Raw genomic sequence first — 18,330 nt, 5'->3', positions numbered from 1 at the left:
GAAGAGTGAACCCTCTTCTATATAGGGTATCCTGGATCAGGCAATACCGGGCAGCTTTATACTTTAGTCTTCTCGCTTCACTTTTATCTGAGGGGAGGTCTCCGTCCTTGAGGTGCCTTATGATAGGCTCCATCCAAAGTACCTCGTTGGACAGTGATCCTACTTCCAACGGCTCTAGGAGATCAATGCTGGGGGCGGGTATGTGTTATGTTGTGATGGGGCCAGCTGACTGAGCTACACCAAAGGATGCCATTTTTGCTAGGGTATCGGCTTCGCTGTTCTCCAGTTGGGGTACCCTTTCCACTTTAACCTCGCAAAATTGGGACATCAATTCTCTGGTTTTTTCGAGGTACCCCTTCATGTTTTCCTCTTTCGCCTGATATTGTGCGGTAATCTGGCTTACCACCAACTGTGAGTCACTCTTGACGTGTACCCTTTTTGCTCCCAAAGCCTTTGACATCCTCAACCCCGCTATGATTGCCTCGTACTCGGCTTCGTTGTTTGAAGCCTTGAATCCGAATTGCAGGGCGTAGCATATTTTCACCTTGTTCGGGTCGATGATAATAACTCCTGCGCCACTTCCGTGCGAGTTAGAGGAACCATCCACATATATTTCCCAGACCTGCTCCTCTTCATCGGTGGGTAGGGTATCTAACAGGTATCTCAGATCACATTCACCACTTGAGTCATTGGCGAATTCCGCAATGAAATCAGCAATGGCCTGAACTTTAATCGCCGAACGAAGCTTGAAGATGATGTCGAACTCGCTTAATTCGAGGGACCATCGGAGAAGCCTTCCGGACATGTCTAACTTCTGAAGGATTTGCCGGAGGGGAAGGTTGGTGACGACTGCAATGGTGTGAGCCTGAAAATATGGTCTGAGCTTCCGTGCGGAGACAACCAATGCCAAAATGATCTTCTCAGAGGTGGGGTACCTTTTTTCGGCATCAACCATAGCCTTACTAGTGTAGTAAATAGGTCGTTGTACCCCATTATCATCCTCTCGGAGTAACACAGAGCTGGTGGCATGCTCGGATACGGCGAGATATAGCAGCAGCACCTCTCCCGGCTCAGGTTTGGCAAGTAGTGGAGCATTCACGAGGTACCCCTTCAGTTCTTGGAAAGCCTCTTCGTAATCGGGTGTCCATTGGAGCTTTTTACCGGTCTTCAAGCTTTGAAAAAGGGCTTACACCGGTCGGTAGCCTTGGAGATAAAGCGGCTCAGAGCAGCTACCCGGCCTGCCAAGCTTTGAACCTCCTTGATGGTGCTTGGCGATTTCATGTCAAGAACTGCGCGAATTTTATCGGGGTTGGCTTCAATCCCCCGTTGTTGTACCATGAACCCGAGAAACTTTCCCGAGGTTACCCCGAATGCACATTTTTCAGGGTTTAGCCGCATCTGATGTTTTCTCAAAACGGTAAAGGTATCTCTGAGGTGCCCCAGGTGTTCCCCCGCATGCACCGATTTAGTGATCATGTCGTCTATGTACACCTCCATGGTGCGCCCGATTTGTTCTTTGAAAATTTTGTTCACTAGCCGCTGGTAGGTAGCCCCGGCATTCTTCAAACCAAACGGCATAACCTTATAACAGTATAACCCCCGGTTGGTGATGAAGGCTGTTTTCTCTTGATCGGGTTCGTACATCGGGATTTAGTTGTACCCGGAGAAGGCGTCCATAAAACTAAGCATTTCATGCCCCGCTGTTGCATCAACCAGTTGGTCCACCCGAGGAAGCGGGAAGCTATCCTTGGGGCAGGACTTATTCAAGTCGGTGAAGTCCACGCACATGCGCCACTTTCCGTTTGATTTCTTGACAAGAACAACGTTGGACACCCAATCGGGGTGCACTGCTTCCCGAATAAACCGTGCTGCTAATAGGCGGTCTACCTCTTGTTCAATTGCATCGTACCTCTCTTGATTGAAGGCGCGACGCTTCTGTTTGACCGGTTTATTATGCGGGCTGACATTGAGTTTGTGACAAGAGAGAGAATGTGGGATACCCGGTATATCCGAGTGAAACCAAGCAAATACATCGAGGTGCTCACATAGGAAGGTGATGAGTTTTTCCCTTTGTTCCTCCGAGAGGTTGGAGCCTACTTTCACTGTCTTTGTTGGGTCGGTGGCGCAAATCGAGACTGAAATAAGATCTTCAACTGGGGTACCCCGCATTTCATCTTTCAATATTCGGGGATCCAAAGGTGCCTCAACTTCACATTTGGGCTCCTCCTGGTCCCCGTCGGGTACCCTCGAGCTATCCCCCGTAACTGCTTCCATCCCCCTTGGTGAAAACTCCAACTTTTCTCGTGGGTGGGCTACTTGAGGAGATTTTTTCAGTACTGTTCTCCGCTGTCTAGCAAGTGCTCGCTTTGAGGGGGAAGGTGTGGGTTGGCTGCCACTAGGGTACCCCTTCATTGGCGGATCTGAAGCTATTTGGTAAGTGACTTTGGAGGCCACGGAATAACATCCACGAGCCGATTGCTGGTCCCCTTTAATGGTGATAACTTCTTGGGCGGCCGGGACTTTCATGGTGAGGTAGTGCATGGATACCACCGCTTTAGTTGCTACTAAGAACGGCCTACCCAATATAATATTGTAGGCACCCGGGTGATCTACAATAAGAAAATCAATCATATGAACAACACGGTGAGGTACCTTACCAAGTGTAACGGGCAGCGTAATGATGCCTTTTGGTATAACCATATCTCCGGCGAACCCAATAAGAGGCGTAGCATATGGGGTGATCTTTGGCGACTCAATCAATAGTTGATCCAAGGCGCTTTTGAAAATGATGTCAACGGAGCTACCGGTATCTACGAGAGTTCTTGCTACCTTACCAGTGGCAACCTTCAACGTAATTACGAAGGCATCGTCGTGGGGGTACGAGATGCCCTCCGCATCTTTTTCTGTAAAAAGGATAGGCGGGGGATGGTGGGGTACCTTCGGTGTACCCCATTCATTAAGGTTGACTTCTCTGCCCATATTGGTGGTTATCGACAACGATCTACCATAGCCTTTGATAGCCCTCCTAGATTGGCCCGCTAAAGTCGGTCCGCCCATGATCATTCGGACATACACGCCTTTCTTGTGTCCAGGGGGTACCTCTCGTTCGGGACTGCCATCAGCTACCCGCTTGCCTTTATCATGTTCCGCAGATTTCCGAGCTTCTCTCATGCCAGCAACAAATTCTTTGAGGTACCCGCTGAGAATCAAAGATTCAATTTCTTCTCGCAAGGTGAAGCACTCGGCCGTGCTGTGACCAAAGTCCTCATGGAACTCGCAATACTTCAGGCTACGCTTCATGTTGGGGTACTTCTTCATTGGCTTAGGAGGGCGGAGGAGGCCACTATCCCGAATATGGTAGAAGATCTGCTCTGGGGATCGATTCAGTGGGTGGTAAGATTCATACCGAGGCCTCGGCGGTGGCTCTCGCTGATCCGGTGGTGGCGATCTTGGAGGTTGGGGTACCCTTGAGGCACCCTGAGGGTTATACCCTCGTCCCCGCAAGGCAGCCCGTGGAGGGCTCCGTGCTCGGGGTACCCGCGGTATTGGGGCCTCCACCCTCTTGGGCTTCTCCTTGTTCTTTGTAACATCGGCCTTATCTTCTTGGCGCTTCAATTGGCATTTTTCGTCCATCTCCACTTGTTGTAACGCCCGAGAACGGGCTTCCCCATATGAAAGTGGACGCTTCTTTTGAAAAGAACGCCATAACTTGCCCAACCGCAAATTTTTCTCAAAATGGGTCAATGTGTATTGGTTTCCAAATGCTCCGGTCCGCAGCACCTCTTGGTGGAAACGACTTACATACTCCGCCAAAGGATCGGCTTCCCTTTGCTTGATAAAGGCAAGTTTGGAGGCTACCCTATCTTTAGTGGAAGCATAGGAAAACTCTTTAGTAAATTCAGATAACAATTGGTGTAAGGAAGATATGCTACCCGCTTTCAAAGAGCGAAACCATGACTTCGCGGGGCCCGTGAGTGTGTGTGTAAACATCCTACACATGGCGCTCTCATCTACACCCTTAATAAGCATTTGGTCACGGTATAGCTCAGCATGCTCCGAGGGATCAGTGGTACCCGAGTATTGGGGTATTTGAGGCATGGCGAACGTCTCGGGGAGAGCTGCTGTCCTAATCTCCATAGTGAATGGCGATTGGTAGGTCATTGGCATTGGTGCAGCTGTGATGTTTTGCTTCTCGGAGAGGAGCTTCACTTGGGCTTCCAGGTTCTCCATCTTTTCCACAAGTTCGAGGCGTACCCTCGGTGTACCTGATGATGTCGCCGCCATTTGAGAAGCCCTTTTGGCGTTTAACTTCTCACGGAGATCCTCGTGGGTACGCTTTGCATGCCTCGTACCCTGGCTACTGCAGAATTGCAAGAGGCGGTAGAACGCTCGTCGCGGGAGCCCATGGTTTGAAACTTAGAACGGGTACCCGATGGCCTAGGCTTTGGCTTGCTGGCCTCGGGTACCCTCCTTCTGACCATAGCTTGGTCGTCCGTTTGAGGTGGTGGAGCTTCTAGCGTTACTGGTGGAAGTGAACTTTCAGGTGCCCGAGATCCGACCGCCCTAAGTATTGCGTGTGCAAGATCCTCAAAACGCTTGTGCGAAATAGGTTCTTCTTCTTGGCGAACACCCGTCGATTGCTTGACACCCTTGCCCTTACTGATGCGGGCTACCCTTCTCGCGGGATCACTACCTTCACTGCTGCTGTCCTCTCTCATCCTTGTAGGATCCCCCATTAAACCTTCGGGAGGTATGTCGGGTGCCATGTATTGGAGTACACACAACAACTAGTTTGGTAACCGTGGAGGAGGCTTTTTGTGTGTTTTCCCCACAGACGGCGCCAATTGTTTTCAACTGGTTTTGGGGTAAGAAAATCCAAACCAATCCAGAACAATAAATTTGTTATTTTGAGGGGAAATGGGGTACCTCACTGGTTTATTGTGTGTTGGGCGGTGTATCTAAGATTTTGGGGAGGTGAGAAAGGGAGAGAGAGTGGTAACAATGGTGGAAGATCAGAAACAAGAGAGGTATCCTTCAAAATGAGCTTCACGCCTGCAAAACAATGAAATAGAGGTTAGAGGTGAAGCCGGGGGTACCCCGGCGTTCACACTCCGACGCTCAAGTTAGCAAACTCAAGCTTTAATGGTAAAGAGAGCTGGCCAGCCCTCTGTAAATTTAGGGTTTAAGGTTGAAGAAAACCTATTTTTTGGAGTGTGAGTGTTAATGGTTAGTGAGAGCATGATGGAGAATGAAACCTAGGCACCTTTATATATGGAGTACCTCAGCTGCCACGTGGTATACCCTTTTTGGCTAACGTACTTTTACCTCTTTATAATTGTTTTTGGGCCGTTATTTGCATGTTCGCGGCGTATCTCATCTTTTGGAAACGTGGCGCGCGCTGGAGAGTGGTCCAGGGTACCTCTGCAGTAGCTGTCGGGTAGGCGGCTAGGGACCACTGTCCTTGGGACAGTGTCCTTCACTTTTGGCAGAGGTAGCAGGCGGCTGTCCCTCCTTTTAGCACGTCGCTTTTGATTCCTAATTCTGACTAAATCAAATGATATCTTTTAGGAGGCGGAGACGTTTCTCATGGCGGGTATTTTCGGTGGATTCTCTTGCATCCGCTTTGCCAGGTACCTTGAATTACATGGGGTACCCCCTATTACGCGGGGTACCCCTATCTGTATGGGGTACCTCTATTTGTATGGAGTACCTCATATCATATGGGGTACCCCTATCTGTGTGGGATACCTCTAATTGTGCAGGGTACCTCTATTTATACGGGGTACCTCAAGTCATGCCGGGCACCTCGGATTATGCAGGGTACCTCCGATTGTGCTGATATCATTCCATTGGCTGACACGTGGCGCTTTATTACCTTTCCTATCTTTCTCTCAAACAACTGTAATTCCAATTAAGGGTATTGTCGTAAATATAATAAAGAGGCTCTGTGAGAAGTTTAAGGGGGTGTCACAAGCTCAATTCCCAATTTATGCCATTGCAAAGGCCCACTAAAGCCTGGAACAGAAAACATTCTTTACCCGATTTGCAAACAAGCCCAAAACATTAGGGAAAAGCAGCAAACGAAGCCCACAACAGAGGTCACAATCATGGGTCACTGGAGTCGGTGTCGGTGAATACAACACCAAGAATAGGACCAGGGTGGACTGGTGGTCCAAGAAAGCAACAAAATTAAAAATGAAAAAAGTCAGCAACAGCGGCTGAGGAGTACGACATATAATTATTAATTATTTAATTCCGTTTTTTTTGGGTGTAAACACCCAAAAGAATCATTTGTTTCGGGAGAATATTATACAAAAAGTTTAAAAGCATATAAACCAAATGAGGTAATAACACGTGGATCCCAACTTCTTACTCTTTCATCAAGTAAAGGGATGACTTATTCATATGCACCAAGTAAGTCCGTAACTCATATAGAAATAAACGACCGGATGACCAAATCGTATCTATAAAACTTTAATGAACTTTGAAACTTCATATGGAAGTTTAATTGGGAATAAAGTCTTTTGTCTTTTTTTCTTTTTCTTTTCTTTTTTGGTCACATACAAGTATCCTATGTGTCTTAATTGAATAAGGTTTTTTTTTTCTAAATATTTGACAATTATTCTAAACTATTATTTGTTCAAATATTCATGTTAGACTATAATAATAATAATAATAAAGAGCTATTGCTGGAGGCCTAAATAGATTTTTTAAATGATAAATATAAGTAGCCTGAAATGTAATACTTTCAATAGAAGTCAAAGACTTATTTGACAAGAAATGACGAAATATGTATTTATTTGAGAAACCTATTAAAATTAGGGCCCCAAAGTTTATTATCTCCAAGCCAAAATACTAAATAGTCCCCGCGTAACCAAATTACAAATTTCAAAAAGAAAAAGAAAAGTCTACGTATGGACCTACTTGCTCCCCCTAAAAATGGCGCGTAATATAGCATGAATCATGAAACAAGATGCAAATGAGGGTCTGAGACTAAGACTCCACAAATGACAACAACAGACAAGCCACGAGCCGTGTATTTATTCGCTGTTCACTATACACGCGACTTAATTGCGCGTAGGTGTGTCAGTTATTATTATTTTTATTTTTTTTGTTGCCCTTGGTTCTTCATGTGAATTCAAAAAATCAGAGTAGGCTATCCACCGACCGAACTTGCCCTTAAACTAATACTTCTGTTTGTTCAAATCCAAAGCCCGCCGGGCCTGTAGTTTGGTTTATTTATTGCTGTTATTTTCACTTGAATTAGACATGTTGGTTCTGGCGACCATTCCCAAGCCTTCGTCACACTACTGCTCAGTGTATTTTACGAGCCCAATTTTGCTACTGGTCACCCTCTGACTCAACAATGGCTGATAGCATACAAAGTGCCGATTCCGGGTGCTTTAAAGGACTTCTACGGCGGCTTTTATGCCGAGGAAGTCTTCAAACACACCCATCTGATCAGATTATTCCTGAGCCGAAGGAACCTGATGAGTTCAATGAGCAAAAACCTGAGGCCAAAATCGAAGCTTCAGGGGCTCCAGGACTGGTTGCCAGGCTAATGGGGCTGGACTCATTGCCAGAAGCCAAGTCGGTACCAAAAGGAAGAGCTCCAGAGTCAGTTACCAGAAGCAGGTCTGTGAACTTTATGGAGTACTTGCTGGAGCTTCATGTGGCACAAGCTCATCAGCACCGCAGAGTGAGGACTTCGGTGTCGTTTCGGGAGGTGCCAACTATGTCGCGGCAGCAGAATCAGGATTCGTTTGTTCTGTACTTGGGTAAAGAAGATGAAAGGAATATGGGATTGAAAGTGAGAAAAGGAAAAGCTTCTGTAGATTCTGGGGGAATGAAGAAGAAGAAAGAAGAGAAAATTAAGAGCAAGAAAAAGGAGAATGAAGGGACCAGCAAGAAAGTTTCCAAGTTCATTGATGAGCCCAGGAGAGTTTCTGTTAAGCGTTCAGCAAAGATTAAGAACTGTAAAGGAGCCAAGGATTTTGGTGTTGTGTTGCCTGCTAAGAATTGTGGCAACAAAGAACCCGAAGCTGCTCTGAAGACGAGGAAGAAGGGTCCAGTGATGCCAATGCATCAAAAAGAAGTTCCAACTAGAGGTAAAATCAGTAACAAGAGTAAGCATCAGCTTGTAATTGAGGAAGTGAAGCCAGCTGAATGTAGCTCAGAAAATTCAAGTCCAGTTTCTGTCCTTGATGTCAGCGATTTTTCTATCTTTGACGACACTCAATTATCAGGTTAGTTTTTTGCTTTAAAATTAAGTTTAAATTTGAAGCTTTAAGCACCAGTTCTTTAGCACTATAACGTAGATGAACAACTGATGCCATGTTTTTCTGTTTATTTCTCTCAAAGCAGATGAAAAAAGATGCATGGAATTGAATTCCAAGAGTTTGCATTCACTAATGACTGCAAACTGCGACTACCCATCTTCGTGTTCCGCTCGCACGTTGAGCTATCACGATCTTGATCAGCTAAGAGTGATCAAGAAGAAAGAAAATGAGTCAATGGATAATCAAATGGTAGATTATTACGCGGAATTAGCGACCAAGATTCACAAAGTTACAGAGGAAGCTATATTGCAGTCCAATTGGGTGCCTGAAAAAGTGCTAAATTTCGAAGATCTTGAAGAACTGTGCATGGAACTTGGGCAGCACATCCTTGCGATTTTACTGCAGCAGATGATAGCGGAACTTGTGGGATCGAACACGGACGTTTGTGCTCTGTGATGCTCAGAACAGCTTTGCAGAATTGTATAAAAATTATGTGCAACATAATTTTTAATTTCGCAAGTACTTAGCAACATAACCCGATGGCGAGATCTCGTGTGAAAGAAGCTTGCCGACTCTGCTGACTAATTCAGTTGATTCCGCGGTGTCAATGTGAATAAGAATTAAGAGTCACATGGTCTCTGTCTCTCTGATAGTATCTTGACAAGTACCGTACATGTTTGGGAAATTGCAACGACTAACGCGTTAGCTTCTTCTATTAAAAAAATTAACTTCTTATTTGAAGATGTAAACATAAAAATCGTGATTCGAATAGGACTGGATGCATTATCCTGCATAGTTTCTCTTAGTTTTCTCTAATTTTGTACAAAAATCTAATGAAAAGTTTACAGTTCAATTTCTTTACTAGAACAAATCATCTTCAGATTAATATTAGTTTAAAATATTTACCTTTGAAAAATCCTACAGTTCGAGATATTTTGGTATGAATGACTTATTTGCAATGCCTCTCCAGTACAAGAGGAAACTACAAAAATTCTGCAGATTCACTGTTGATTTGCAAGTTTGCTGACAAGTCTAAAAACATCGTTCATAGAAAAAGCCTCCATTGCTCGGCCATCAAATATATACATGCAGATAAAGAATCAGATCATAGGCCTCGAGAGTCATCAAGTATGTGTCAGTTAAGCTTTTGACACCCCCCATATTTCCTTGTTAAACCCCATCCAAAAAATTAATATATTATTAATAAATTTAACGACGCCACAATAATTCCAAAACTTCCCCCGCTGCCACGTTTGCTTTTACCACGGCTGCTGTTAAATTTTAGAATTGTGAGATGAAGAAAGCATCGATGCTTGATTTTGGGGATTATGGTGTGATAATCACGCTGGGTAGAACTCATCCCTAGGAACAGACTTATAAAGATAGCGAGCCAATGTACTTATAAGCTCACATGTCGAAGTTTTAACTTCGGTATGCAGGACTCAGTTAGTTACAATTTATTTTCCTTTTAGAACCAACGTCCACGATAATTCACATTTCGACTGGGTTTACACACTAAGATCACGAGGCTTGGACAAGCCGCAGCTAGGACCATCCCAAAAGAAAAAACTTGTTCTGATACTATTTCTTCTACCCACATTGGATAGAACTCATTCTTAAAAACTGGCTTGTAAGGAGAGGAAATCTAAGTATTTATAATCCACATGTCAAGTCTTAACTTCTAAATTAGAGTCGTTATATATGGTTCTTTAATCTTTTCTCCTGTAGCCCTTGTAAATTTATACTCTTTGACGCGGGATTTTTTTTTTTTTTATCTTTGACAGCAATAAGCAATTACACTTGAGGAAAATATTCTGCTATCTAAACTGGAAGATGGCTGACTTCTCTTTGTTAATCATAGGAAAGGTGCTTCTTCATTTTTGTGTCGGTGGTCTCGCAAATAGATTAGAAATCTACAAATTTCAATAATTGTTCTGTTGTTTGAAGATTAAGGTCTTGTTTCGACTTTGTTTCATTGCACAATCCGCAGATAGCATGGCATTTTCCAAAGAAGACATGCGGTGTAAACAGTTCTTGATGCGTTAATTTTCATTAAGATTAAAATTGTAAACTTAATAAAGGAGGTGTTATCTAGACTTTCTGAGGGGTGTAAGAAGCTCCACGTAGTACGTATGCGGTAAGTTCTTTATGTTTGTAGATTATCATTGGATAAAAACATCCTCATCCCCTAAGGAAGTGGACTGTTAGGAAAAAAATTTAAAGGCTCATTAAGGGGGGCCATCCTTGGTTGGAACTACTAAATAGCAAGTTGGTTGGAATTATTACATAGCAAGTTCCGATAAAATTTATGCCAATAGTTAAGATGCACTGTTATTTGAAAAGGCTCGTCGAGATGATACACTTTATATGTCCCAAGAGCTTGAATGAGGGAATTTTTTAGGCATCTTTCTTTAGCTGGAGTTTACATTTTGAGAGAGGTAGAAGTTAAAAAAATGATTTAGATTTTTCTACCTTCTTACATTTTTTTTAAAATATAATAAAAAATTATTAAACTTTTAAGGATATATTAAATATGAAGGTGTTGTATCTTTCAATCTATAGTCAATGGTGGAAAAATAAAACTAAGCACACCATTTAAAAAAATGATGAACCAAATCAATTTATTGTCCAACAAGTAAAACCAACTTGAGTTAATTAGTTATTTTAATTTTATTACAACTTAAAATTCATTTACTTATTTTTGTTTAGATCTGGATCAAAGTAGGATTATTAATTTATTATCTTCTTACTATTTTGATTTTTAATTTTCAATGAAAATCCTCATTCTATTTCCCTACTAAATTATTTATTTTTTGTATGGTATGGGATTCAAACAAACATTCTTTTACGGATAAATTCTAAAGACAAGTTATCGAATTTTGTGGTTTAGTAATGCTATACCTACTATCTCAAATGAAAACAACCAGTAGAATTTCACCATTTGGATGTTATATATATAAGAATTGCTTGGTCTTGGTAGCTTTAATTTGTGCTTATTCTTGTTGAACAAGAAATCGATTACTTTAGTTCATAAGTTTATGATTCTATACACAAATATGGAATATATATAGAGTTTTTAGAGTTAGTTATTTAAATTTACTACAATTTGAACTTATTTACTTTTATCTAATCCAAATAGGACTACTGTCTCAAAAAGGTTGTACCTTAAAGTTATCTTTTATTGTATACAATAGTATTTAAATCATAAAATTTTAATGAAGTTAGGTACATGAGGGCCATGTCGCTGGATTATGTTTATTAAGTGAGACATGTTGTATTTGGAAAAAATTTGAAATCGACAAGTCATTCTCACTATGCGCCAGCACATACGCTATAGGACTTTTCGTCTTTTTTTCTTTAAGAAACATATCGTCCCTTAAAGTCTTTATTTTTGAATTGAATGATGTACTATTAGGTTCTATAGTTTGCAATTGTACATGTAGAGTAAAAGAGACTTTATTTATTCTTTATGAACAAGTAAAGCTGACTTGAGTCAGCTATTTTAATTTTATTTACAATTTAAACTTATTTACTTATCTGGTACTAGATCTGAATCAGAGTAGAATTATTAATTTTTTATCTTACTACTATTTTGATGTTTAATTCTCCATAATAACCCTCTTTTTATTTCCTACCAGATTATTTATCTTTATGTGGTCAGGAATTTAGGTCGATATCCTTTTAAGGATTTAATGATCCAAAACAAAAATTCTAAGGGCAAGTAATTGGATTTTGTTATTGCATAGTGCTATACTTACTATCCCAATTGAAGACAACCATTAGAATTTCACCATTTGGATACTATATATAAATATGTAGGAAAGAAGAACCGCTTGGCCTTGGCGGCTTAAATTTGTGCCTATTCCTGTTGAACAAGTAACTAAATACTTTAGTTCATAGGTTTACGATTATATACACAAATATGGAATAATAGATAGAGTTTTTTAAATTTCTTTTATTTCGTGTTAGTTATTTAAGTTTTAATACAACTTAAATTTATTCACCTACATCTAAATCTGAATAGGACTACTGTCTCAAAAAGGTTGTAACTTGGAGTTTTCTTTTATTTTATAAATTATGTTTGCAAGTATGACATATGATTTTGTGAATCAAACAAAAACAAGTAGTCCTACTGAGTATGCGTCAGCTCCAACTCTATAGAACTCTAACAAAATCAACAACAAATCATGGACTAAATTTGGAACTTTTGATCACCCTTACAACAATTGTTGTTGAATGGCTATTATCTATCAAATATAAGTGTATGGGAAGTTAGTAAACATTAACAATTAATCAAATAAAAGTGGTTTAGTGAACATTTAAGCTATTTTACTGTCAATGTGTAGAATCAATCAACCTGGTGGAGTAAACAAAAATGCAAACGCGAAGAAAGTATACACTTCAACTTCAATTTGTACAGTATATAAACAACAAATTTCTGATTGGGTATATATTCTTCAAAAGTCAATATCATTGTTAACTTCAAAGAATTGACAAAAGAAAATTAATCCAGCATATTTAACTGAGTCAGCCACATGCAATTAATAAACTAAACAAACCAGCTTGAAAGAGATATGTTGAGTATATATAGAGATTAATACAAAAATCTCTTTTGAATTTTGACTGCGACTAGAAAATTTCAATAAATGAGGTAAATGTGTTTGACAATTTGAAGTAGTTTAATAATTATTCAAAAGCATGGAGAGAAAATGATACAAATCAAAACGACCGTACATTGAGACAGTGACACGAGAGCCATAAACGACTCTTGATAAAGAATTTTGAGGGCTCTTTGTTTTTAATTTAATTAATTTTGTTTAATCGTTGAAACTTGAAACTTTGAAAGCGCAAGGAGCAGGTGAAAAGAGAGTGCGAGGGGAAAAGAAAAACAAATATCGGCTTTTTGACTCTCTTCAATCTTCGTAACTACCGGTTCAGTTCCCGGTTTTGCTTTGCCACGTCATAAGTATAGATTATCTACCAATTTGTCAATAAATAAAAAAATATCTCTTTTTGTTTGCAGCATAAAATTCTCAAAACAATGCAGCAGTAGCAAACTGCCACTTATAAAATGTCTAATGTGATGGTAATTACACTTTTAGGGTTCCCCCGTAACCTCATTATTCAAACAAAAAGAAAATTATATTATTTCTTAAAAAAAAAAAAGATTGTGTGGATAATTAAATGTTGTCTATTGTGGTTATTATCTCATGTCAAAATTATTTTAATAATAAAATTTATCAAACGCATTTACTTTGCTTTTAAAACTCACAAAACACACAGCTTCTTTCTTATACCGTTGAATATTTATTCGACATAACATAAATAAGTGTTAAAAAAGAATTATTTTAGGGAGTTTTTTAGTTAAATCCCCTACTGAAATTAATAGATATCTCTTACTCTCCTATTATTTTCATAATACCCAATAACTCTTAGGATATAATAATTTTATAATATTGCCCTTATTTTCATACACACGTTTATTCATATTTATTATAAATTAAACAAATCATATAAATAAAAATAAAAATAAAAGTTCTAAATACTAAAAGAAGAAATACATGTTTCAATATGAATAAAAAAATTCATAATAAGATATTTTTCTTGTACTTTTTATTATTTTTAATTTTTTATAATAAATATATATTTTATATTTTCAAGATAAAATATTTAGCAAATGATCTATTTACTTCTCTTTTCTCTTAAATTTTTGATTCCATGGGGATTTTTGGATATTTTAGAAACAATAGAGAGAGTAAGTGGTAATGTATTGATTTCAGTCAGGAAAAACTGACAATTTCCCACTATTTTACAACCACATTAGTAAAAAATTGACACTGAAATAAGTAAAATGTTTAATAATATAAACTACTTGGACATTGAATACTTGTAGTATTTATAATATCTAATTTTCCCTTTTTAATATCTAATTCCCCTCCCCAAATAAATAAATAAATAAATATATATATGGGTACATAAAAAAACAACAGGGTTTAAAAAGACACATGCAATTCCTTGAACGGACAAACAAAGCCCACCGGCCTCTGAAATTTCGAAGCGTGCAAGCAGGCAACAGCTGCAGCTGAGTCACTGCCAATAATTCTTTGGTTCTTCACTAGTATGGAAGATATTAAATAGAGAATTAAAAGTTTCGCGTGGGCCTGAAAAAAAAAAAAAAAGAAGAAAAATTGAACAGTCGAAAAATTGGACCATAATTTGACTTAAAGGATGATAAATTCAATTCCATATTTTATGATGTAGTATACATATCTAATTCCAAGAATTAATAATCTTCAATCAAAGCTTGCATTATATAATAATTGAAACAGATCTCTCACACGGATTTAGTAAAACGAAATCTCTTTTTGTCATTTCTTTCGTGTCTTTAATGTTTATAAAGAACAAGATCTACAAAGTCAGCGAATCAGAACAATTTATGCAATGAGACAATAATTAATGAACCCACAAAGTCGGTTCATTCCGGTGGTCCTACTTGCATCATCACCATATGCTTATATTGCTATGTAACACAGTAACAGTTGTGTGGGGCAGTGCTAGGGAGAAAGTGCTTGGGTAATCCTCTCAAGATTAGGAACTCTTTAAGATGAATTCAGGTTATAATTAATCAGTGCCCATTGGATGCCAATATAAAAGAAAATAAATTTTAAACGTATGCCGTTGTTACGAAGATATAAATATTTTTAAAAAAATTAAGTAGACGATTAAGATCTTCTTTAATTTATTTTGTATACACTTAAATTGGCATCGGAGTTTTTATTCGATGTGTATTAATCCTTTTAGTGAGATGTACGCATGACAATAATGTAACGAGAGAGTGCCTTTTATTTTTCTATTAATATTTTCAGAAGTAATTAGTTGACAATCAAAAGCTTTGTGAAGTTGATGGCCATCGTCCTCCATTTATAATGCTTTAATACTATAGAAAATACATAGTTGCACTATAATATATATATTGCGGGACAACACGTTGTTAATGTCATGTGACAGTATCATACTATCATTCGTTGATTTATATATACACACACACACACACACACATACCTGATCAGCATTTATGGCTCAAAATCAAGTAAATGAATAATGATTGTCTTATGTCTAGTGATTTTCAATACTAAAAATGATGATCTTAGCTGGAATTCAACTTTTTGTCACATGCCCCAGAACAAAGATCAATTAACTTGAATTATAAGCTAAACATTGTACATAAAGAACTATCTACGGTACGCATACTTGGTCAGAGCATCAAGGATATGGAATCAAAGTCCAAGGAATAAACAACTGTAGCAGCAAAAATTCAAACATCACGTGTATCAGAGTATGCGCCTAAGATTCTGACTTAGGCAAATATTCCAAGGTTTCTAGTGAAATACTAATACAATTGGCACGGAACACAATAATAGTCTGTCGGTGCAAATTTTTTAAAGATTGTAAATTGATAAAGAGTCATAATGTTGTCTATCCTTAGCCGGAAGAAACACGGTTTTGCTTTTGTGACATAGCTGTTCTCCGCAAAGTGAAATATTTCTGTTACTGCTAGCTAGGCTGACGCCAGAGAAATTAGGGTTACGCGCTAATTCTATTGTCATGTTGCATGTGAGCTGCCTTGTTGCCGCCAGTGCAAATCGAGCAAATATTCAACTTGTGTGGACGTTACCGGCAAAAATTGTCAAAGGAAGTGATCTGTTTCAATGAGGGAAATGGGGCAATTGTTCGAACGATTATAAAAATTGGATGGTTGGTGATTTACTCGGCATTTGGAGACACAAAACCAGCTTTTTGCCATGAAATGATTGTTAAAGGAATTTGACACAACAGGGACAATGGGTAATGATGATTAACAGAAAGGATAGTGCATGTTATTTCTCAAAATGCTTTTGACAAAGTAATTAAAGAGGAAAAAGTATTGCTTGTTTTACGTGCAAAAAAATGAAAGGTTATTTCAGACAAAATGGGTGGTAAGATATTTCAATTCATGGGATCCCAAAAACAACACCCTATTCACCGAAAAAAAAAAAAAAGGAACACATGACACAATTATTTAGACTAACTAAAGAAAAACAAGTATATCTGATCGTGCTAATACTGTAAAAACTTCAACATAAAGATCCATGAATGTATCACAGACTAGCTAGGGTTGTAATCTCATCTCAACCATTAAGATTAATGTGTTAAACGCCTTCAAATGGAATGACAAAAATGCATATTATTGCCAAAATTGAATTTGCAATCCAATTCTGAACATGAGAGGAAAAAATGTAATCATTTAAAGGAAAATCTAAAGTTCTTCATGAATAATTTATATAAGCATAGGATTCCTACTAGTCTCTATTAAGAAATATCATTTATATATATACCATTTTAGAATTAATTGACTATTCTCTAAATATGACTTGGGTCAATTTTCTTGTTGCCTAAGCAACTTAATGTGAACAACCAGATAATTTGAACAGGAGTGTTCAGATATGCCAGAAGAAAAAACAAAATTTGTTTAGTCATGGAAAAGTACTACACATATATTTATATAGAGTTTTGTGTGTGTGTGTGTGCTTATCTATTTTTTTTCTGTGTTATTCTTGAAAATATACTTTTTCACAACCATAAAGAGAGCAAAGTAACGTATCCCAGACATGATTTTATGATGAAAAAGTGGAAACCATCAAGATAACAGTTGAATAATGTTACTAAATCCATGTTCAAATACTTGTTTCTATTAAGCATCAGAAAAAATTCGGAATAATTATGTTGGCCCCAATTAGATCGTCCGACATGATCCAATTGGGACCAACATAATTTGCTTTTAACATAGGCCTACAGATCTTTTTGCTAAAATCTAAATCTATGTTTCAATATAAAATTGGCAATATCAGAGCAAAGAGAAAAAAAAAAAAGAAGAAGAAACAACTCCGCTCCATCTTACCTTAAATTTTAGATGAGAGCAGCAACAAAAATTTTAGAGACTGCACTAGGTTTCAGTTAGCTTTGGCACAAATTTGTTGTAGTTAAGAATTTTATGAGAAAGTCTTAGGAACGAAGAATATAATTATATGTTCAGTCTCATTCAATGAAATTGCGCCGTATATTATTTGTGTTTTCTCTCCGGTTTACTCTCTATTACTTAAATTGTAATGTTTTCTCTCAAATTAATATTTGTTAATTTTTTTATAAATGTTTTGTGATAAGACTTTATTAGATGGACATACAGATAAAACGTAACTAAGCAAGAAGTGGTACCCCTCTTAAAGTCTTTTTCTATATCTAAGTCTTCGATATCTACAGACATCACAAATCCCCAACACCCCCCCCCCCCCCCCCCCCCCCAAAAAAAAAAAAAAAAAAAAAAAAACTGCTCCTGTAGAAATTCTAGCCAGTTAATTTGCTGTAGAAACAGCATGGTAACGTATAATTTCCTTATTAGTGCCCTGAAGGTTATTTACATACAATCAAAGGTCTTATCATCACTGAGCTTCATCTCAAATGAAAAGGATTTCATTTTTGCTTCATCTAAACCCTATTGAGAGAGAACTAATTAACACGAAACTATGCAGATTCTTTATATTGATATTTTTAAACGGATTTCAATACAGTCGTTTGCCTAAATACAAATAGCTCAGCATTCCCCTCGACTATCAAACACTATTAATGGAAAATAGAAATTGAACATCTAATAATTTGGTGCAAAAATCACAAATTATATGAATGTGAAAGTTGTAGCAACTTGAAGAAGTTCAGGGCCGTTAGCAACTAGCGAGAATGGACCATTAACTACATTAATACTGTGCCTTCACCTAGAATCTACATATATTTTTCCCCCATCAAAGGATACCTACTTTCATGAGCATTATCTCAAACACTTACAAAAGTTGGTGGATTCTCAATAGTTGTATATGCAGATTGTGTTCTTTATTCCCCCACTATATTTTACAAATCTTCTAAACCTTTTCAATTAGTGTGCTTTTGGTGATCTTCATTCAATGATAACACCTATAGATGTCATAAGAGCAAAAAGGAAAGAGGAAAAGAACACATAAAA

General features: G+C 38.3%; 2 protein-coding genes across 3 annotated transcripts; one reads left to right on the top strand and one right to left on the bottom strand.

The window, feature by feature from the left end:
- Positions 1–1,650: 1,650 nt before the first annotated feature.
- Positions 1,651–4,284, bottom strand: LOC127903121 (uncharacterized). The gene has a single exon (XM_052443788.1). The coding sequence runs from the start codon at positions 4,282–4,284 to the stop codon at positions 1,651–1,653; it is 2,634 nt and encodes an 877-aa protein (XP_052299748.1).
- A 2,834-nt stretch (positions 4,285–7,118) lies between these two features.
- Positions 7,119–9,150, top strand: LOC102611497 (hypothetical protein). 2 transcript variants are annotated; one of them, XM_052443821.1, is made up of 3 exons: positions 7,119–8,140; positions 8,195–8,246; positions 8,365–9,150. In XM_052443821.1, the coding sequence occupies exons 1-3, from the start codon at positions 7,367–7,369 to the stop codon at positions 8,733–8,735; spliced, it is 1,197 nt and encodes a 398-aa protein (XP_052299781.1). In that variant the 5' UTR covers positions 7,119–7,366; the 3' UTR covers positions 8,736–9,150. The 2 variants fall into 2 exon arrangements, with proteins under 2 accessions (XP_052299781.1, XP_006481051.1); XM_006480988.4 differs by having other exon boundaries at positions 7,122–8,246.
- Positions 9,151–18,330: the final 9,180 nt, after the last annotated feature.

Source organism: Citrus sinensis, chromosome 6, assembly GCF_022201045.2.
Source record: "Citrus sinensis cultivar Valencia sweet orange chromosome 6, DVS_A1.0, whole genome shotgun sequence".
In the NCBI taxonomy this organism is placed as follows: Eukaryota; Viridiplantae; Streptophyta; class Magnoliopsida; order Sapindales; family Rutaceae; genus Citrus; species Citrus sinensis.
This window is presented reverse-complemented; position numbering and strand designations above follow the sequence as displayed.

Coding starts and splice junctions, on each gene's coding strand:
- LOC127903121 (XM_052443788.1), bottom strand. CDS start 4,284: ATGGCGGCGACATCATCAGGTACACCGAGGGTACGCCTCGAACTTGTG.
- LOC102611497 (XM_006480988.4), top strand. CDS start 7,367: ATGGCTGATAGCATACAAAGTGCCGATTCCGGGTGCTTTAAAGGACTT. Junction 8,247..8,364: donor TGACGACACTCAATTATCAG/GTTAGTTTTTTG, acceptor CTCTCAAAGCAG/ATGAAAAAAGATGCATGGAA.